This window comes from Podarcis erhardii (assembly GCF_964252035.2).
Source record: "Podarcis erhardii genome assembly, chromosome: 14".
In the NCBI taxonomy this organism is placed as follows: domain Eukaryota; kingdom Metazoa; phylum Chordata; class Lepidosauria; order Squamata; family Lacertidae; genus Podarcis; species Podarcis erhardii.
Genome location: NC_138503.1, coordinates 25,277,377 through 25,300,232, shown reverse-complemented (window position 1 = coordinate 25,300,232; position 22,856 = coordinate 25,277,377). Strand labels below are relative to the sequence as shown.

General features: G+C 46.4%; 1 protein-coding gene across 1 annotated transcript in view; it reads left to right on the top strand.

The window, feature by feature from the left end:
- SLCO3A1 (solute carrier organic anion transporter family member 3A1) overlaps nt 1–20,868 on the top strand; it is a 113,334-nt gene extending 92,466 nt beyond the window's left edge. The window contains exons 4-10 of the mRNA XM_081838921.1: nt 647–913; nt 6,634–6,798; nt 9,688–9,886; nt 11,487–11,625; nt 16,146–16,321; nt 18,241–18,305; nt 19,396–20,868. Of these exons, the coding sequence (XP_081695047.1) occupies nt 647–913; nt 6,634–6,798; nt 9,688–9,886; nt 11,487–11,625; nt 16,146–16,321; nt 18,241–18,305; nt 19,396–19,775 (1,391 nt within the window). The 3' untranslated portion in view covers nt 19,776–20,868. The remainder of the gene's footprint in view (nt 1–646; nt 914–6,633; nt 6,799–9,687; nt 9,887–11,486; nt 11,626–16,145; nt 16,322–18,240; nt 18,306–19,395) is intronic.
- Nucleotides 20,869–22,856: the final 1,988 nt, after the last annotated feature.

Genomic DNA, 22,856 nt, shown 5'->3' with positions numbered 1-22,856 from the left:
AAAAATATCGAAAAATAACAATACACAAAACACAAAAACCAACATTCAAAAAACAAAAAAATCCCTATCTTACAAGTTAATAATATAAGCACTAAAAAGAAAAACAAACATTGACTTCCACCAATCCCACAAGTCATTTTTAAAGTCCAGCTAATGTTTTTATTTGTTTACAATGGTCGCCAAAGTTCCCCCATTCTTCCTTAAAGTCATTATCTCATTGATTCCTGAGTCTCCCAGTCACTTTTGCCATTTCCGCATAGTCCAGCAGTATGGCTTGCCATTCTTCCTTGGTCGGAACTGTTGGTTCTTTCCATCTTTGGGCTAGTAGCATCCTTGCAGCTGTTGTCACATACATAAACAGTCTTTTCTGGTCTTTTGGATGCAGGAATCTCAATTAAAGCATCCATGCCAGGTGGCCACCTGCAGATGCCAAAGACTTATCCTGATGCCTTCTGCATGCAGAGCAGGTGTTTTTTCCAGGGAGCTTGGGCTGGTCTCCATGAGTGGTGGCTGAGATTTGGGGTAGCCCCAGGTCCCCTTGTGTGGGGTAGACCACCCCCATGACACACCCCTTCAGTCCCTGGTGGGGTTTCCTTCTTATCTCCTTTCATGATCCTCAACAGCCTTGTCTTTCTGTCCTTTGCAGGTAAGCTGGACATCACCCCCGATGACCCCAGGTGGATTGGCGCATGGTGGGCGGGCTTCTTGCTCTGCGGTGCCTTACTTTTCTTCTCGTCTCTCCCGATGTTTGGATTCCCACAGTCCCTGACCCGCCGGCCAGAGCTCTTGGCAGAGGTCGAGCAGGCCATGCTGCCAGACAGGGACTACGAGAGGCCAAAGCCCAGCAACGGGGTCCTCCCGCGAAACACCTTGGAAGCCCCAGATGACGTCTCCTGCTTCCAGCAGCTGAGAGGTGACACTATCCCCTCGTAGCTCGCCTGCCGTCTGTGGGAGGCGACAGGTCAATGACTGGTTAGATCAGAAGTGGGGGATCCTGAGGGCCTCGTTCCTTCATGGGGAACCTTCCAGGGGCCACATGGTCATGGTGCGTGGGTCCAGAGCCAGTGGGTGGAGCCATTAATGCAGATTTTACATTTAAGCAGTAGGCTAGTTTCTGCATGCCTCTCTCTGACCTCTCTATCCAGGATAGCAAGGGCAGGATCGGGAGGTCAGGAGGGCTGCATTTGCCCCCCAGGCTGGTGGTTCCCCACTCCTGAATCTGAGCCACTGCCTCTTGTGGGAGTGAGTTCCATAGTTTAACAATGCGCTGTGTGAAGTCCTTTGTTGCGTCTTTCTTGAATCAGTGAGCAAACACTGAGCATTTTGGCCACTGAATCTCACTCCCACATCCTCCACTGCACTAGGGGCGCGGGTGGTGCTGTGGTCTAAACCACTAAGCCTCTTGGGCTTCCTGATCAGAAGGTCGGCAGTTTGAATCCCTGCGACGGAATGAGCTCCCGTTGCTCTTTCTCAGCTCCTGCCAACCAACCTAGCAGTTCGAAAGCACACCAATGCAAATAGATAAATAGGTACCGCTGTGGCGGGAAGGTAAATGGCTTTTCCGTGCGCTCTGGTTTCCGTCATGGTGTCCCGTTGTGCCAGAAGCAGTTTAGTCATGCTGGCCACATGACCCGGAAAGCTGTCTGTGGACAAATGCCTGAAAAGCGAGATGAGTGCTACACCCCATAGTTGCCTTTGACTGGACTTAAGCATCTAGGGGTCCTTTATCTTTCTTTCCTTACTGCACTAAAGGGCAGGAGACTAGCTCAAAAGGAAGAGACACAAAGCAGGCTGCCTGGCAGATGCACACGCAAGACAGACATGTAAAGAAGCACTTGTTTCACACTGCACGTAGTTAAAACTATGGAACTCCCACAGGAGGCAGTGATGGACACCAACTAGAATGGCCTTCAAAGAGGGTTGGACAAATTCATGCAGGAGAAGGCTGCGTTCAACCTCCACTGTTGGAGATGGCAGTGCTTCTTAATACCAGTAGGGTATTAATACCACTGAAAATCCATTTGCTGCAATTCAGTGATAGGACATGGGTTTCCTTGGGGAAAGTGCTGTGACCCCCCAAAAAAAGGTTTGTAAGCTTGCAGTCATTAGGAGCTTTGCTGGAAGAGACAGTGAGATGAAGAACCATAAAGAAATAACAGGAATGCGTATCAAAGCACTGTGAGGTGTGAGGCCAGCTCAAAGCATGAGGGGGTTCTAGGAGACCCCCGTCCTCTGCTGGTGGGCCCTGCTGGGGAACCAGAGATGAGCAGTCACCGTAACATCTGCACCATGAGCAGCCCCAGGGGGCCAAGCCTGCCCTCCAGGATATTTCCCAGCAATTCCCTGATATAGTGTTGCTTGGGATGCGGGTGGCTCTGTGGTCTGAGCCTCTTGGGCTTGCCGATCGGAAGGTCGGCAGTTCAAATCCCCATGATGGGGTGAGCTCCCGTTGCTCTGTCCCAGCTCCTGCCAACCAACCTAGCAGTTCGAAAACACGCCAGTGCAAGTAGATAAATAGGTTCCGCTGTGGCAGGAAAGTAAACAGCGTTTCCGTGCGCTCTGGTTTCTGTCACAGTGTCCCGTTTCACCAGAAATGGTTTAGTCATGCTGGCCACATGACCCAGAAAGCTGTCTGTGGACAAACGCCAGCTCCATCGGCCTGAAAGCGAGATGAGCGCCACAACCCCATAGTCGCCTTTGGCTAGACTTAACCATCCAGGGGTCCTTTACCTTAACCTTTTTACCATGTTAATTCCCAGCAATGCCCTAATATAGTGTTGCTTGGAGTGTTGTGGGGGCCCTGAATGACAGAGCCAGGCTGGGGGGGGAGAAATTTTGGGGGAGGGATGGCATTAATTTTGCGCCCTATTGATGCCTGGGGGTTCCAGCACATGCCCACAGTTACTAGGTGCCAGCATTGGCCCTGCTGAGTCTAATGAGATGGGTGGAGGGGAACGGTCAGCTTTGAGCTTCCAAGCAGTGAGGTTAGTGTAAAATCTGTGATGGGGCAAAAAAAGATTCCTTTGAAGCACAGATGCAGATGAAGAAATCAAAGGAAGCGGCTGCTCCTTGATGTTGGGCTTATCTTGATGACAGAACAGCCAGTGTCTTCCATCCCCCCCCCCCCCAAAAAAAAAAAAATTGGTTGGCTAGAACTAGACAAGCAAAAGCCCCCTGGTGATGTCTTGCTGGGCTGCACCATTTCTGACTACAGGGAGGGTCAAATATCTGAATGTTTCTCTGCACCTAGTGTCTATTCATCCTAAACCAGTGTGGTATGGGGCAGGTGAGTCTAAAAACCTTCCTTGCCAGGGGGCTGTTTTGCCCATTGTCATGTCTTGCCACCAGTTCTTGCTCCTGCATTATAAAACTTTGAGCATCTAAAGGAAGAGACGGCAGTCAGCCCAGGAGGATATGACAATTATTTTTCAGACCCAAGAAACAGAAAGCACAGTGAAAGAGGATGGGATTTGCAAAACGCAGACAGGCCCCGCTGAGGCTTCAGCTGCACTTCAGAGAGATAATTTTTCAAACGTCCTGATTTTTCACATGTAGGACTCGCAGAGGAGTTAGTTGCCAGGTATCAAGGCAAGGCGAGGTTCTTCGCAGAACCTCGGTGCACTCCATCTTGCTCAAGCGGGGTTATCTCTGGAATAATTAAAATACTCACCCAAGCAGAACAGGCTCTGCCTGATTCATTAGCTTAAGAAACGCTTTGCAACCAAAGTCTTTCTCTCCTTCTTAGAAACAAAGAGAAACTCCTGCATGAGCTTTGCAGGGGGGGAGTTGGGGCTTAGAAAAGGTTAATTGAAAATGAAAATGGGGATTTCACATACTCACATAGGCAGAATGGAGTAATACCGGATGCAACTCTTGACATATTCAACAAAGGGATGACTGGATCTGTCAAATTCAGTTTCTCTTTTTTTCAGTCTTAGTTTCAGGTCTCCACATTTCCAGATCCAGCTATCACCCAGCCCTACTGTTTGCCTCTACTTAGTTCCATCCTTATTTCATAATATATCAGTGATGCTTAGCTGGTAATACCGTATTTTTCACTCTATAAGACACACTTTTTTCCTCTTAAAAACTAAGGGGAAATGTCTGTGCGTCTTATGGAGTGAATGTGTGGTCCCTGGAGCTAAATTACTGGAGTGCGGCACGCTCCTAAGCCGTTCTTTGGGGCTGGCGGGGGAACCCCAGGTGCCGGCAGAGCAGCCGGGGCTTCCCCCTCCAGCCCCAACAAGCTCTTGTTTAGCCGCGCGCAGCCTCCCTGGCTGGGGCCAGAACAGCAAGCGGGATCGCTGTGCAGTGATCCTGCTTGCTGTCCTGGCTTCTGGGATTCAGAATATTTTTTTTCTTGTTTTCCTCTTCCAAAAACTAGGTGCGCCTTATGGTCTGGTGCGTTTTATAGAGCGAAGAATACGGTATATTGTGATGTTGAAAACCAGATATTGCCCAGCCCTAATGCCAGCCAGTATTAACTGTAGATTCACCCTTTCTGGGGGAAATCCAGGAAGTCTTAGCCTGCCAGTTTGCCCTGACATAGCTCAGTTGGTGGAGCATGGTACTCTTAATCTCAGGTTCATAGGTTTGAGCCCCAAATATTTCTGCATTGCAGGGGATGGGACCAGATGATCTTCGTGGTCCCTTCCAACTCTATAATTCTTTGATTTTGCATGGCCATTTTCCCCCAAACCATGTCCACCTGTCAATCAGCTGACATAACTGGCAAGAGTTCATTTCTCAGCTCTCTGGGCCCACCAGTTCCTCACAGGGAGTTCAGTCCTGCTTCGTGAGTGCACTCCCTGAGGGGGATGTGCCGACAGAGGAGACCTCTCCCTGCCACCCGTGTGGTTCAACTCACCTGTCATCATAGCATCAGATGATTGACAAGTGAGTGGCCCTGCCACATTGGCCCATGGAATGAGGTAAGGCATACAGATCAGACCCACTGGGCTAGACCTCTGCAGCACACACACAAAAAACCTGTTACCAGCAATCCATTGGGGTACCTCGGTTAACTTCTTAGAAATAAGCCCCAGTTTGGAAGCATCAAGAGGTAACCCTGTTTGCCTCCATTGGATAGATGGCCTGTCACTGATTTTTAGAGCAATGTTTCCCAGGCTTGGGTCTCCAGCTGTTTTTGGACTACAACTCCCGTCATCCCTAGCTAGCAGGACCAATGGTCAGGGATGATGGGAGTTGTTGTCCAAAAACAGCTGGAGACCCAAGTTTGGGAAAGATTGCTTTAGAGAAGGGCAAGTACCCCTTATCCAGAAACCCAGTAGTTAGTGCAACATTTGGGGCAGAACCAAAGCCTCAAATCTAAACACCCAGAAGTTTAGCGCTACTCATACAGTAATTGATTTCCTGTGTAATATACTCTGTAGCCCCTAGATGGCCCCATGAGCCTCAAAGCAGTCCAGGTATGGTTGGATGGCAATGGTATTCTTAGGGAACTCATGTCTGCTTGTGTCGATTTTTCTGTTGAACATCCCCAAAGGGGCTAGCCATGCCAATGCTGCATAAAGCCATTAGGCTAAATCAATACAAAGTCGTAAGAATAAAGATGAGAATCTTACAAAGAATCTGATTCAAAGTCGGAATAAAGAATGCACAGAATGGGAAATGCTTCGACTTTAGAAAAGGGGCCCTGTGGCAAGTCAAGCCATTGCCTGATTGTGGAGGGAGAAAGCAGATATCATGGGTGCCTGCTTTGCGGAAGGCTGAGCTACTGGTTCTTGGAGTCATAGTTTAAAAACAAAGAAAACATAGTACAGTCATATCTCGGGTTGAAGTAGCTTCGGGATAAGTATTTTTGGGTTGCGTGCTGCAGCGACCCAGAAGTAACAGAGAATGTTGCTTCCGGGTTTCACCACTCACACATGCGCAGTCAAAATTATGTCACGCGCATGTGCAGAAGTGGCAAATCGCGACCTGCAGACGTACGGGTGCGGGTTGCGTTCGCTTCTGGATGTGAACGGGGCTCTGGAACGGATCCCCTTCATATCCAGAGGTACCACTGTACACCCCACAAGCCTGGTGTCTGTCCAACCCTGGCCTTGAGTGCATTTCCATGAGAGCATAGGAACACCAGAAGACCTCCTTGCCATCTAGTCCAGCACCCTGTTCTCAAAATGGCCACCCAAATGCTAACAGGAAACATGCAAGGAGGACCCAAGCACAAGAGCCTGCAGTTTCCAGCCACATGTATTCAGAAGCATGACTGCCTCTGACCATGGACAGAGGCAGTTAACTATAGACCTGTGGCTTGGGAAAGCCAACCACATGTGCTGAGGCTCAGTCACGTGGATCTAGCAGCATAAGACCCATGTGACTGAGCCCTGCCAATGTGGTTGGGTCATGTGGAGTGTCCTCCCAGCCACATGGGAGCTGCTTACAGACAACCAGCTGCCCCACAGCTGGGAAAATGTCTTTAGGCACCCTTCCCTAACCTGGCATGCTCTAAATGTTTTGGACCACAATTCCAATTATCTCCATTCAGCAAGGTGTTCAGCAAGTGAGCCAAGATGCCTAGAAGCTGGGGAAGACCTTCTTGAGGGCATCTGGGGAAGCTCAGAAGGTATCCCACTATCTGAAGACCCCTTTCCTCTCTTTCCTCTTCTTCAGTGATCCCTAAAGTAACCAAGCACTTGCTCTCCAATCCGGTCTTCACCTGCATTGTCCTTGCGGCGTGCATGGAGATCGCCGTGGTTGCTGGCTTTGCGGCTTTCCTGGGGAAATACCTGGAGCAGCAATTCAATCTCACAACGTCGTCCGCCAACCAGTTATTGGGTGAGTAGCCAGCACAGGCCATCGGTTGGGCCATAGTTCTTTTCAGGGTATATCATGGGGTGCCAGATGTTGTACTGCTTACACCCATGCCCACACGCACCCTTGCCTTTGCCATCCCAGGCTTGCAACAAAGGCTTGGCAACTCACAAGTCATGCAGGACCAGTCTCATGGCCTTCATAGATGGTTGATGCTCGCATAACCCTTTTCACTCTGGTATTAATACAGTGGTACCTTGGTTCTCAAACTTAATCCGTTCCAGAAGTCTGTTCCAAAACCAAAGCATTCCAAAACCAAGGCGTGCTTTCCCATAGAAAGTAATGCAAAACAGATTAATCTGTTCCAGACTTTTAAAAACAACCCCTAAAACAGTAATTTAACATGAATTTTACTATCTGACAAGACTATTGATCCATAAAATGAAAGCAATAACACAGCATTGTATATGATAAAAATAAAAATTATTTTTTTCTTACCTGCACTGATGGTAGTCATTGTTTGGATGGGGGGCTTTTATCCATTTCCTCAGTCACACAATCAATCCATCAGTAGCTGAACTGGGTTCCACACAGTCACAAAAACAAATTAACAGAAAAAGCCTCAAAAACAAAAATAGAAAATAAATAGCAAAAACAAAAGCACCAAACTTTATCCATTCTGGAAGTCTGTTTGACTTCTGAAATGTTCAAAAACCAAGGCGCAGCTTCTGATTGGTGGAGGCACCCCGGAAATAGCCCACAGCCGCATTGGACGTTTGGCTTCCAGAAAACATTCAGAAACCGGAACACTTACCGGTACTTCCGGGTTCTCGGTGTTTGGGAACCAAGGCATTTGAGTACCAAGGTGTTTGAAAACCAAGGTACCACTGTACTCAAGTTCAGAACGTAGGTGGCTCTCTCTGAGTCAAGCGGACTGTGAAAAATTAAATAAATTGTATGTGTAATGGACTGGGATAGCTTGACCCCAGTTGCTTATGCTCTGGTGTCCTCCCACCTGGACTACTGCAATGCAGTGTACATGGGGCTACCCTTGAAGATGGCCCAGAGGCTGCTGTTATTGCAGAATGGGTCTGCTAGGCAGGTCAGCGAGGCAGCTTGTTGAGACCATGTGCCACCAGTCCTGAAAGCTCCATGCTTGCTGCCTGTCAGTTACAAGTCCTAATTTAACTGGGGCTGCCTGGTTGGTATTGACCCATGACAGGGCCTTTTCAGTGGTGGTTCCCCACTTGTGGAATGCCCTCCCTTGGTGAGGTGCACTTGTCTTCCTCATTGCTGACTTTCAGGAAGAATAGAGGGAAATTCCTGTCATTTTATGGCTGGAAAACACTTCCTGGCAACTTGTCATTGTTTGAGAAGATGCTTTTAACTGTTTTGGAATATTTTAAACAACTTTTTAAAATGTTCTTAAAAAGAAGTAGTTTTATTATTGATGTGTTTGGCACCCTGGGCTCCTTCAGGAGAAAGAGTGAATAGGTAAATAAATAAAACATCTGCCTCTTCAAATATACTCCAAACAGCCCTGTGAGGAAGGCTATGCTTAGGGACTGCCCCCATTTCATCCCATCAGCTCTTTGGCTGAGCAGGGATTTGAAGGAGTCCCACCCCATCCTTTCCAAAACATTCTTCCACACCAACTCTCATAGTAAGCTATGCTTTTTGTGTTCCTTTTTATTCATATGCAAATACATATGCAGATTAAATTAATTGACCCAAACTCATGCCATTTATCAACTCTGGTTTCTTTAATCAGGTGCTAGCCTTTCAGTTTTGTGCCAGAGGAACCCAACCTCTGAAACAAGAAATTGTCAAAGCCTGAGACCTGCATAAATTAAGCACATGAGACCAAATGGCGAGGTTGCTCTCACTTTGCTTAATGTACCCTGCAATTTTTAATATATTTTTTTCTCCACAATTCATCCACACTCTTAGCCCCGGAAATGCTGTTCAGCAACCCGTCTGACTACAGAGGTTTCAGCAAGTCTTGCTGCCAGTTTTTCAAGCATATCTCTGAAAAGTGTAAGGTTTGGGATCTTGCTGTTTTTTAAAAAAGACAACCAAGGATCTCACAAAACTGACCTCTGAGTTCTGCATTTTGCAACTTTTCAGCAGTTTCATGGAATTGTGCCATTCCCCACAATGTGAAAACCAAGGAAAACCAATTCCCTGCAACCTGCAATAGTTATGAACACATTCACTTTGCAGAGAGCCAGTGTGTTTTAGTGGTTAGAGTGTCAGACCAGAACCTGGGAGAACAAATCCCTATTCAGACTAATCTACCTCACAGGGTAGGCCCCTGGGCCTTAGTTTGCTGACCCCTGCCTTAAGGTCTAGAAACCTGTTTTGTTTTGTTTTTCAAAAGAATTTAAGATTATATTTATTTCCCTACGTTTCTGACCCACCTTCTTCTCCAAGGAGCTCATGGTTCCCACCCTCCCCATTTAACCCACACACGTCTGACACTCTAACCACAACACCACATTGTTTCTCTAATAATATGAAGTATATATATAAATACAGTGGTACCTTGGCTGTTGAACTTAATCCGTTCTGGGAGTCTGTTCGATTCCCGGAATGGTTCGAAAACCAAGGCGCAGCTTCCGATAGGCTGCAGGAGCTTCCTGCAGCCAATCAGAAGCCGCGTAAGCTGTGCCGGACGTTTGGCTTCCAAAAAATGTTCGCAGACCAGAACACTCACTTCCAGACTTGCGGCATTCTGGAGCCAATTTATTCGACAACTAAGCCGTTCGACAACCAAAGTACCACTGTAAGTGCTTTGTTTTTGTTTTTTTAAGGGTTCCTAATGTTTCAGGAAGTAGGTTTTCCCCACCTGCATTCACAGGGAGTGAGGCAAATTGAAATGGAAGCTATGAACCCCTTTTTCTCTTTGTGCAGGCATGACAGCTATTCCCTGTGCATGTCTGGGCATCTTCCTAGGGGGCCTCTTAGTCAAGAAGCTGAGCCTGTCTGCTCTCGGAGCCATCCGTATGGCTATGCTGGTCAACCTGGTGTCCACGGGCTGCTACGTCTCATTCCTCTTCCTGGGTTGTGACACAGGACCGGTGGCCGGGGTCACTGTTCCCTATGGAAACAAGTGAGTATGACCCGTGAAGCAGACTTTGAGCCAGAAACGCGCCTGGGATTTATTCCTCCATGACCAACCTGCTGCCCATCAGAAGTTTTGAGTTACCTGATGGATACGCCCCTCTGATTGGTCCGGATGTTAAAAAGTCCCACCGACCTGGAAGGAAGGGCTACATCCAATAGGTCAGGTTGTGACTGAGCTGCTCCTTGAGGATGAGACGAAGGGTCCCAGCCTTGGTGGCCAGCACCTTTAAGAGCAGAATCTCTGCTGGAATTCTTTCATGTGGCCATCTTAACTACAGAGGTCTAATCTAGTGGGGTGCGGTTTCCTTCAGCAATCCTAAAGGTATGGTGTTATGTACTGGGCTGAATCCTAGAACAATAGGATCCAGAATGCAGCAGTCTGACTAGTCTGCAGGAGCCACCCAATCCAGCTCCAGGTGGAAGTGAATCAGCGACCTGATTGGCCTACAGGAGCAGCCGGAATTAGCCAATCACGCAGGGCCCATTGTGTAAATAATGTATATATAGCCAGACGTTTTGGGGAAAGTTTCATTCATTGCTGCTACAAGCTGAATAAAAAGCATGAAATTCACACTCAATTCCGAGTATATTTCATACAGTTAGGAAGCCTAGATGCAGGTAGGGTTGGCTTTGGGCTGGCTTCCAACAGAGCCTTTAGCTGCTCCTGGATTTCCCAGCATGCACCTGTCCCATTTAAGAGACAAGATGGCTGCTGATGTAGACTTTGGTAATATGGTGCCCTGTGCGAGTCCAGTATTTGACACACACACACAGCCAGCCCTTGCGCCCCAAAGCCAGGCTTTGGAAAGGAGGCATGAGGAATCTAGAGCCTTCCCTACTCCTTCCCAAAGCTGGGTTTTGGACCCTGTCAGAGCCCCCACACCAGCCGGAAGGCACTTGCTTGGCCCCTGCATTCTGGGGGGGATGGGGACCAGTCAACCTGCCCTAAATCTGCCTCTGACTGATGGCTATCCCTAACCTTTGGGACCTTAAGCTCCTTCTGTTCTCTTTGTTGTCTTCCATGCAGTCAGTAGCCAAGGAAGAGTCTGAGACCATAATACCATGGTGTCATAGCATGCACAATGATGCTTCTCCGAAAGAGTCCTGGGAAATGTAGTTTTTGAAGGGGGCTGAGTGTTGTGAAGAGACCCCTATTTCCTGCCACACACACACACACACACACACACACACACACACACTGAGCTACAGTTTCCAGAGTGGTTTAACAATCAGTTCTTCTTCATGGGGAATTCTGCAAATTGCAGCTCTGGGAGGGGAATAGGGGTCTTGGCACCCTTAACAAACTACACCTCACAGGTTCCTTTTCAGGGAGGGGCCTTAAAAGTGAGGCCTTTTTCCAGCTGAAACTCACCTGAACTCAGTTCCGCCACCTCTCAGGTGGGCACCAGGATGAGTTTCAACATGTCTTTCTCTAGAAAAATAGCACTGCTTAAAATTATGATGTGAATATGGCCTGGGTGTAACTTTTGGGGAGGAAAGGTTCACTAGGAAAGAAATGCTTCGGAGTCACGCTTCCTTCTGACCAACTGCTGCCCTCCCCTTACCCCCCACCCACTTTCTTCCAGATCAGGACCATCGTCCATCCTGGCACCATATTCTGCCTGCAATAACAACTGTAAATGCCAAACTGATTCCTTCACTCCGGTCTGTGGGGCAGACGGGATCACGTACTTATCTGCCTGTTTTGCTGGATGCAGTACCATGGTAATCCATATTTCCTTCATTGATTGATTGGATTTCTTACCTGCCTTTCTCCGTAAGGTCCCCATGCGGATTGCAGCATTTGGTTACAAAAAAATAAAACAAAATGCATTTGGGGCACTATGCAAGATCACCCCCCCCCACTCCAAAATGTGCTTTTTATCAGGGTGTGATTGTGGCACCCAAAATGGCCGCCGTGCTCTCAGACCAAAAAAAGTGGGATGTCCCGGTTTTATCAGGACACTTGAGGGGTATGTGTGTCTTTGTGCTCTGGCGATGCCTCTTGCTTGTCCACATGGAGGATACAGAGAAGGACGTGTGAGGTTGCATAAAAACTAACAAACTATAGAAATGTAAAATTGACATTCGTAGCGCCACCTCTTTATACTCTTGCCCCGCCTATTGCTTGCACAAAGCCCTGCCCAGCAAGGAATGTGGCCCTCACTCCCCGCTCTTCCCTTAAACAAAATGGACGGAGCCTCATCTAGTGGCCCAACCCTGCAAACAAAGAAAGGGAGAATGGAGCCAACAGAGAGGTGCTGGTGAACATCAGTGGCATGAGCAGGTGGGAAATTCTCCTTTGCCAAAAGCGCCAGGCAAGGCCCTCAGGGTGGAGGGGAGCAGGTGGCCGTGGAAGAGCTTGCTAGCCATTGCTGGCAAAGGGAGCCTGTTCTTCTTCCGGAGGCTCATTGTGCCCAGATATAATTGCTTTCTCAGCTGCATCTCCTTCATCCTCCTTCCCACCCCAAACCCCTTTCATATCCTCTCTCAACGTTTCTCTGGAGAGAGGGAGAGAGACAATGACAGGTTGTGAATTCAGCAAATCTCTAAAAGCTTGACAAAGAGAATAATTTCTCTTTGTTCTCCAAAGCCTGATATTTTGATAGAAAGAAGATGACTGATGTGTGTGGACAAGGCAGAGTTGATATCTAAGGACTAAGAAGAGTGTGTGTGTGTGTGTGTGTGTGTGTGTGTGTGTGTGTGTAGACCTAGATATTTCAATAACTTAACAGTTCAAGGCGAGTCAGTTAGAATAAATCCTCCTAGCAGGAAATAAAGCGATTCTGTATCTCCCAGCATCCTCAGGGAGCAACAGCCATGATTGCGACACATTCAGAAAATGTTGTTCAATTCTTCTGGGGATCTTACTAAATGCACGCACAAAAAGCGGAAGAAAAGCACAGCAGATTTTCTGTGCAGCTGAAAGCTCACAGATCCAATTATCCCCATTCTCCTCTGCTCCTCCTTTATCACACTACGCCATTGTGTGGCATTTTCCTGGGCCACTGATATCATCAAAAGCCTTCCTCACACTTTCCTTCGGCAAGCACGCATCAGAGAGCCAGAGTCCCTCTTCAGACACACCAGTGGGGAACCACAGCATTGTCACTTTTTGGCAGTGTTTGGACAGACACCTCTTTTGTTGTTGTTGTTGTTGCATGAATAATAGCCACGGGGAGCTTGCCTCTAGCCACTACACTGCTCTTGGGGCCAGAAAAGTGAAAGCATGGTGGAGGGGGGCCACATGCAAACTTTCTAGAAAAGCAGAAGATTGTAAGCTTCAAGGCACAGCGGAGAAAGGCATATTGGAGCCAGCCACCATCCCAGAATAACTAGAAAGACTTTAAAAAACGAGGAAGCAAAGACTTTGTGTTGTCTTTTATGCCTTCCTACATAATAGAGGCTTATTAGTTCGCTCTGAGGGCAGATGGGAACCTCTCCACTCAGACAGAGGCATAGCTGGAGGGGCACGCTGGGTGCTACACCGCAGGGGCCACCCCCATGGGTGGCTCTCCCACCCTCCAGGTGCCCAAGCTGCTAGCTATGCCCCTGTACTTGGGACCCCCAAAGCTCTGTGATGTGTACTGCCACAACCTGTCAGACAAGGGTTTTGAATAGCAAAAGATGCACCAGTTCTCTTAAGGCAGCCTTCCCTAACCTGGTGCCCTCAAATATTATTTTTAGTAGTAGTAGTGGTACTATTTATATGCTGACCCTCCAGCAAATTAAAACATTGAGCACAGGAAAACACCCAACATTTAAAACTTCCCTATACAGGGCTCCCTTCGGGTGTCTTCTAAAGGTTATATGGTTACTCATCTCCTTGACCTCTGATAGGAGGGCATTCCACAGGGCGGGTGCCACTACTGTAAACTCACTTCTCACAGTGAGGGAACCACCAGAGGGTAGCAACACGAGAACAGGCTTTTTTGTGGTGGCTCCTCATGTGTAGAATGCTCTCCCCAGGGAGGCTGGCTTGGTGCCTTCATTACACGTCTTTAGGCACCAGGCAAAAACATTTCTCCCAGGTCTTTGGCTAATTATGCCATCTATGGCCTTTTAAACTGTGGAGGGACGTTATTAATTTTATTTTTGTTGCTAGGGTATGAATTTTTCTGTTTTAATACTGTACACTTCCCTTGTGATCCTTGGAAATTTAATAAATAATAAGAATTAGGAGGGAGGTGCTGCAGGGGACCAGGAGTGAGATCTGTGTGCAACATAAGCCCTTCGTGATATTTGCAGCTGGCTGGGAGATCAAAGGGAATACAGCCACTTTCTTCCCTTTCTGATTGCACGTTGATAAAGCTTATCTTGCCTGTCTCTGGCTTTCAGCCCCTGAACAAATCCCCTGTAAACCTGAAGCTGTCTGTTCCCCTTCTAAGGGGGGTGTGGGTGGGTGGGTGGGTGGGTGTGTGGGTGTGGGTGTGGGTGTGTGTGGGTGTGGGTGTGTGGGTGTGGGTGTGTGTGTGTGTGTGTGAGAGAGAGAGAGAGAGAGAGAGAGAGAGAGAGAGAGAGAGAGAAGCACCTCTGTTATTATCCCTAATGTTGCTGATTCCTGACTTTCTGCAAGAGACAGAGTTAACATCACAAACCAGTATCTTTTGCCTCTTCATTGTTCTGAGGTTCTGAAATGAGGCTGCAAAGGGTTGGGCAAATTTACTCTTTTTAATGCACTCTGGCATAATTAGAAGCAGTGGGTGAAAAGTGGGGGGGGGGGAGTAAATCAGAAAGTAATTAGAAGCTTTAATTTGAAAATGGTTTAGCCTAATGCAGGGACACAGCGTCTTCCTTTTATCCCTGTATTCACGAGGGGTCTCAACCCATGGTAATTTTCTTTTCTTTTTTTAATGGTAATTTTCTCACAGTCATGCTTATTTGAAAGACTTGAAAGAGCCAAAGGGAGAACCACAAAGGGGAAAGGAATGGCACACCACTAGAGCAAAGATGGCCGAATTCTGTCCCTTGGCTCTCTTCAGATTGGCAGATGCAGGAGGGGTGTGTGTGTGTGTGTGTGTGTGTGTGTGTGTGTGTGTGTACCTCCCATTTTCCTGCCTCTTGTCTGACTTTTACAGCCAATATTACAGTGGCAGAGTTGACACTCAGGTCCACTGTGATCCTCACAGGAGTGCAGAGCACAATCCTGAGTGCAGAATCTCTTTATGGACACAGTCGCAGAATTTTGCTTTTTAATAACGATATCGAAACCCAGGACCATAGTGCAAAAGGTTGAAAAAGGAATACTTCAGTTATCCAACCCCCAAGCCATCTGAAGGAAGCTCTGTATAGAGATTTTTTTTTTTTAATGTTTAATGTAAGGCTGCCATACATCTGAGTTTTCCTGGACATATCAGGGATTTGTCCATTTGAAATAGAGTCTGGGTGGAATTTCCAAAAATTGTGATGTATGGCAATGATCTTTTCAGGGAGATTTTTCAAAAAAAAAGCTCAACAACCAAAAAGACCTCATGGTATGGCAATCCTAGTCTATTTTTATTTTTTTCCAAAAAAAAATATTGATTTTCCAAAAAATTTAAAACAAACAAACAAACATAAATCTTAACTGTAATTAATCCAATCTTCATAACATTGTTAGGTGACTTCCTCTAATCCCCCTGGCTGAATTTCAATGTATATCATTGTAACAGTTTTCCAAAACCAAATTTCTCATAAAATTAACTTAATCACTTAACATCATTCTTTCTTTTCATTTTAACTTTAAACATTTTATTCTCTAACATCACCTATTTAAATCCTCAGCCTATCTGGTATTTGCAAGTTTTTCCGCTTAGGTTATCTTAGCATATTTAACTAAATAGTCTTTAAATTTCATCCATTCCTTCTGGTACTCCTCCTCCTTCTGATAGCAGACTCTCGCAGTCAGGTCGGCTAGCTCCAAAAAGTCCATCGTCTTCATCTGCCATTCCTCCACTGTTGGGACTTCTTGTGTTTTCCATGGCAATCCTAATTTAATGTTCTATTGTGTTTTTATATATGTTGGAGCTGGGTTGTAGCTAGAGCAACCCAGTCAAACAGATGGGCTACAAATAGTGATGTGTGTTGGCAGTGCCTCTCAGAAGCCAGAGCATAGTTAAATACAGTTTGCAAGCGGGCTACAGGTTCCCTCTTGCCTTTCCATGGCTCCCAAACTAGAATGAGTGTCATGTCCACACCCTGTAGCAGAAAAGCCGCTGCTCTGTGTTTTGCCAGCTGAGCCTCCTTAGCCGGGCTTTCTCTTCCAGAACCTCACGGGTTGCACGTGCCTCGGTCTGGTCCCTGCGGAGAATGCCACGGTCGTTCCTGGGAAGTGCCCAACCCCAGGATGCCAAGAAGCCTTTCTGACATTCCTCTGTGTGATATGTGTCTGCAGCATGATCGGAGCCATGGCTCAGACGCCCTCCGTCATCATCCTCATCAGGTGAGAGCCTTCGAGCGTTTGGGGACTGTGATGACAGAAAAGGGGGCCGCTGGAGCTGAAGCAGAGCTGGATCCGAAAGTGTGGCCAGCTGAAGGCCGCATCCGTACCATGCATTTAAAGAGCTGTGGTGCTTTAAACAGCCATGGCATCCCCCTAAGAATCATGGGAGCTATAGTTTGCTACATGTGCTGAGGGTTGTTAGGAGGCCCTTATTCCCCTCAGAGAGCTACAATTCCCAGAGTTCACTGTGAAGAGGGATTGATAATTAAACCATTCAGGGAATTGTACCTCTGTGAGGGGAATAAAGGTAGAGGGACCCCTGACCACTAGGTCCAGTCGCAGACTACTCTGGGGTTGCGGCGCTCATCTCGCTTTATTGGCTGAGAGAGCCAGCGTACAGCTTCTGGGTCATGTGGCCAGCATGACAAAGCCACTTCTGGTGAACCAGAGCAGCGCACAGAAATGCCATTTACCTTCCCGCCGGAGCGGTACCAATTTATCTACTTGCACTTTTTTGGCGTGCTTTCGAACTGCTAGGTTGGCAGGAGCAGGGACCGAGCAACAGGAGCTCACTCTGTCACGGGGATTCGAACCGCTGACCTTCTGATCGGCAAGCCCTAGGCTCTGTGGTTTAACCCACAGTGCCACCCGTGTCCCTATGAGGGGAATAGGGGTGTCCTAACAACTCTCAGGAGCCTTAACAGAACACAGCATCCAGAATTCTTAAGAATTAAGCCATGACTGACTGAGGTGTTATGATAGCACTTCAAATGCAGGGGGCTCTGGTTATATCTGAATATCCTGCTCCCCAGTTTGAAGCTGCGTCAAAACTTTGCATCCCTTTCATGGCTCACAGCGGAGACTATTCCGCTGGGGAAACTGGTGCACAGCCCTCCCAAGGAGAATGTCAATAATTTTTTTTTAAGCCCTCAAATCTCAAAGCCACACACTCTTTCCTGTGTCTGTTCTCAACGCATTTTATACTTCTGTTTGATGTTAGAGAAAGCTCTGCAAACATCTCTGTCAATCTACCATTCTCTGGCCAATCAGCTGTCTGCACCACTCAGCCAATCCCAATCCAAACATGTAACTATGGGAAAGAGGTTCCTCATCAAAGCGGAAAGCTAGGTGACTGATGAGGCCGCCAGAAACTCAGCTCCTGTAGGAAGGCAATTATTCTTACTCTTGTCATGAGACCTGTCCAGCACAGCTGCTATAGCAGATACGAGAAGAGCCAGGACTGCTTCATAAACAGCCCAGGATGCTGGAAGAGGTGGGCCACTGACCTGATCCATCAAACTCGTCTTAAGTTTTTATGTTCAAACTTTTGACCCAAGGCCAATAGATTATTATTTTTTATCGCCTCTCCCTGCACATTCACACTGCCTGTCCTCCTTGTGACGTTCTAACTTTTTTAAAAAATGTTTTTCCTTCTTCCTTTCAAAAATTCAGTACCTACAGGTGCTGGGAGCAGGTTGGGGAGGGGGCTGCAGAAAGCAGGATGGTCCTTTTTGAGCTTCCACTGTTGGAAGCAAGTCACTGGACTAGAGGGTCCAATCTAAAGGTTTCCTGTCATATCCAGCATATAAAAAATGTGAATTCCTTACATGATGGTTCACAAGGGGTTGTGATTTGCAGGCGGTGGATGGGAAAGTTCACAATGCTGCTAGATTTCTTAACTTACCAGGCACTGCAACTTTTTTCTAATCCGAAGGCACCTAGAAGTGGAGTGGTAGGGAAGGGAGCACATTAATGATTTAATTTCTGGAGATGGGACCATCTTGGTTGACAGAAAAATATATATGAGGCAGTGGTGTGCAGGTACATTAATTAAAGCCTGGAGCAAGGAACCATTTTTATACACACAAACATATTGTATATATACATATATCTTGTTTGCTTGAATTTGTCCTGTACAGAACAGTGAGCCCAGAGCTGAAGTCTTACGCTTTGGGAGTTCTCTTCCTTCTCCTTCGATTGTTGGGTAAGTAAAACTTAAGCTTTCTTTTCATCTTTTCTCTTGGTGCTCTGCTGCTGTAGGCAATGACTTCAGCAAGAGCAAAGACTAGACCAGGTCAGCACCATGGAGAGCTCAAGGGGGAGACTCCATAAGAACAGCGCTCTGGTGTTGCTTCAGCGAGGACTGGAACATCTTGCAGAGGAGGAGCCAAAAGTTGCTGGTCTTTCAGGAGAACTGATAGAAAGATCTGGATGTTCCATTTCTCTCCTGTGTAGCTTGATGGAATGGGCTGCTGTAGATGGCAGTTAAGAGAGCTCTTTTAGCAAAGTTGATGGAGATGCTAAGGATGTTCGAGGGATCCCAGCAGATATAATGATATCTCTTCTGAGATGCTGCTTTGTGGTTTTCCATAGGCATCTGGTTGGCCACTGTGAGAACAAGATGATGGAGTGTTGGCCTGAATCAGCATGGCTTTTCTTGATTTCTTTTCTTATATATAAATTTTGTTAATTTTGTTTTCAAATGTTTACATACTTTACTATCAACAGTACGTTTAATTTATCCATTGACTTCCCATCCCCCCATTATGTTCTATGTTTATCCTTTAATGCTACATATTTTAACTTATTACATTCCATATATACATCCTAAATTATTAGCCTTGATATCTTTCTACTGTTGCTCATATTTCAAATCCTCCTCGTGTTTTCAAGCAATTATAATAGTTCTTTAGATATTCTACAAAGGGTTTCCAATCCTCATAGAATGTTTCATCATTTTGGTCTCTAATTTTTGCTCTTAGGTTGGCCAGTTCCACATACTCCATCATTTTAATAAGCCATTCTTCCTTCGTTGGAACCTCATCCTTTTTCCATTTTTGAGCATACGATGTTCGTTGCGTACATAAATAAATTAACCAAATTTTTCAGTATATTTATTTCTATCACCCTAAGAGAGAAGCTTCAGGTTTCTTGGGGAACATCATCTTATACATCTTCTTTATCTCATTATAAATGATTTCCCAATAGTCCTTCACTTTTTTGCAAGTCCACCACACATGGAAAAAAATATCCCTTCTGTCGTTTTCTCACATTCTTATCTTCTGCTTTCACAGGTTTTATCCCACCTCCCCTGATCTTTGGAGCGGGGATTGATTCCACATGCCTGTTCTGGAGCACGTTCTGTGGAGAGCAAGGAGCATGTGCTCTGTATGACAACGTTGTCTACAGGTACCTGTACGTGAGCATCGCAATAACCCTGAAATCGTTGGCGTTCATCCTGTACACCACCACTTGGCAGTGCTTAAGGAAGAACTATAAGAAATATATCAAAAACCATGAAGGTGGACTAAGCACTACTGAGTTCTTTGCCTCCACTTTGACCCTGGACAACCTAGGCCGGGACCCCATTGGCCAGAATCCATCACATAGGACAAAATTTATCTATAACCTTGAAGACCACGAGTGGTGTGAGAACATGGAGTCTGTTTTATAGTGATTATGAGGGTGGATTGCTAACCCAAAGTTCCTTTTTAAAGTTAAAAAAAAGATAGATAAGATATATGGGAAAAAATGTAATATAATATACAACGATCTTTTGCAAAATGGCAGCCACCACTATATCTCAAAATCTACTGTGATGTTCCAGAACACTCTCATACATAGTTAGACTGACAGAGGAGGAAACTCTGTCCTTTTCTGAGAAGCAGGGCTAGACAAGGTTCAAGAGAACAGGAACATTCTTAAAATTTGGCATCAGAAATGGAGGTGTGGAGCTGTACCAAACATGTTGGCTGGTGGTGACATTATGGATGGGCAAAGCTCGCATCATTTTGGGATCCAGAGTTTCAGTAGAGAGCTGTCTGCCTTTTGGCATAAAGACAAAGAGAAAGAAAGAAGGAAAGAACAGAAGAAAGAAGCCTTTTTTCCAGAATAAGCGCCATTTGGATCTCAAGTACCACTGGGGGTAACCTTTGCAATAAGAGCTAAAAGGATGCAAACTTAGCTGCTGTTTAGTCCCAGCATTCTCCTCTTACCATCTCTGTCTTTGTCATCAAAGAGGGAGCCACATCGGAGTTCCTCAGCTGATCCAACTTCACCATCACGAAAACCACAATCCCAGAAGACATATCTAGGCAGCTGTTGAAATGCCCCAAGCCAGCCCGTGACGCATCACCACTCAAAACGCACCAGCATCATTCAGTTGACATCTCTCTTTCCATTTTGGTATTAGGGGCTAGGGTTTGAACCTGGCTGTGCCAGAATAAGGAGGGAAGGGGGGCGTTGGATGATCCATGCCGAACGTGCTGTAAGCTGGCCATTTTCCAACCTGGGATCCCTCCAGATGCATTGCACTACAACTCCCATCCGTCCCAGGAAGCAACAGCTTGGGCTGATGGGAATTCCAGTGCAAAACATCCGGAGGGCACCCAGCTGAGGAAGGCTGCTGGAACTTTTTTTTAAAGTACATACAGATGAAGAAGATGTTTAAGGGTGAAGAGAGATGTTACAGTTTAAAAGCGGTGACATGCTTGCCCTTCCTGTATACCACTGTGCATTTTTGTATTCTGTCATAAGCTCGGGGGGGGGGGGGACGACCCGTATTTTCAGTGCAATTTGGGTTGAGCCAAGTGAAAAGTTGGAACGTGGTTGGACTGGGCTTGGTTGAGGGTAGCACCTCTCCCCACTGCAAATGTTCATCCATTTGTACAAGATTTGTGATTTTTGTTTTTTTGGTAGGGGTATGGTGAATGAATATATATATATATATATATATACAGTGGTACCTCTGGTTACGAACTTAATTCGTTCCGGAGGTCCGTTCTTAACCTGAAACCGTTCTTAACCTGAGATACCACTTTAGCTAATGGGGCCTGTTCTCATCCTGAGGCAAAGTTCTTAACCTGAGGTACTACTTCCGGGTTAGCGAGTCTGTAACCCGAAGTGTTTGTAACCCGAGGTGTTTGTAACCCGAGGTACCACTGTATAGTGAGAATATATATATGGGTGGTGGGTTTGTTTGTTTGTTTGTTTGTTTGTTTGTTTGTTTGTTTGTTTGTTTGTTTGTTTTTAGATACAAATCCTGATACTCAAGGGCAAATTATTCACCTCAATATGGGAAGCATTTTGTTTATCCACTTAGGGCCAAGGGGAAATGCCTGCCATTTTGGCCCCTCTCTTCATTTGTGAGGAAATGGTGTAGGAAGTGAGCAATGAAATCAAACCGTTTCAGGGACACCTTCCTTTTGCTACATTTATCTCGCCTGTCTCTTAAACCTGTAAAAACCTCTCTTTCTGTGTGGTGACAAGCAAGATAGGAAGGGAGGGAGGGCGGGAGACTGATGGCTACCAGCCACCATGATTTTATCCCAGAATGCCTGCTGCAACATTGGGAAATTTTGGCAAACAACTGGCTTTCATCTGTGGGAATTCTCTTGGTTCAGCCCACTCCCTAAGGTGACACGGGTGCAGCTCAAAGGGCAACCATCCTTTTTCTACTTATGGCACCTTTCCTGAAACTAGCTGGCTGCGGCTGATGGGAGTTGCAGTCCAAAAACACCTGCAGGCCACTAGCTTGGGGAAAACTACAGTGCCTCTCTCACCAATGCAGAACAGCCATTCCTTGGTCACTGCTAGGTGACCTGTTTTTATTGAGCATTCATCCTGATTTGTTTGTCGGGTGATTAGATTATGTTGGCTATTTAATGAGCGTTCATTCTGATTTGCTCGGAGGGAGGTGGCCTTGCCTCCAAGTAAGTATTAGCCCACACTTTCTAGTGCATTTCCCCCCCCCCACACACACACACACTTTTTCTGTTGCAAAAAGGCTGATTTGGGGAGAGAGGGAACAGTTCGTTGTGCAAAAGTGACCTGAATTTGCCGGCCTGTAATTAAATCCCACCCGCAAATACAGTGACAGCCCAGGAGTGCCCAAAATCACTGCAAGGAAGAGAACCATTTTGAGTGCCCCCATGATGTGATGTGCATCTCTTTGCTCTACTTGCACCAAACTTGCCATTGCACACACATCACACACTTCTATGCATTTTAGGCCTATGTTACATTTCTTGCTTATTCCAAAAGCAGAAGTGTGTGTATGTGTGTTTTTAAACAACAATCATCCCCTGCTCCTTCTTTTTTAAACTCTCTATGAATATTTTCCAATACATTTTAGTCTTCCTCACTTCTAGATGCCCCATGACTCTTAACTGCAACAGAGAATTTCCCAATGTAGATAAATATCTGTACCAGTAGTAAAGAAAGGAAGGATCACAAAATATTGTTTTGGGACCAGAGTAGTTTAACCCTTGGCCTGGGGGGGGTAATCTCCCCCCTCAAGTGAAGTTATCATGGGTGGGGTCCCAATTTTGACAATAGCATATATAGAGAGAAAATTAAAGGAGGCAAATCACCTTCTGATGATCTGATCAATTTTCTGATGAGCAAGATGGTGGCCAATAACACCCACAAGTCATCAGAGGACAGGGGGCTGTGCAACTGTGTGAGAGGAAGAATGTGGGCTGGCCACAGCCAGTTTTGGCCACACTCACCACTGGCATGAGATCCTCGGAGGGGT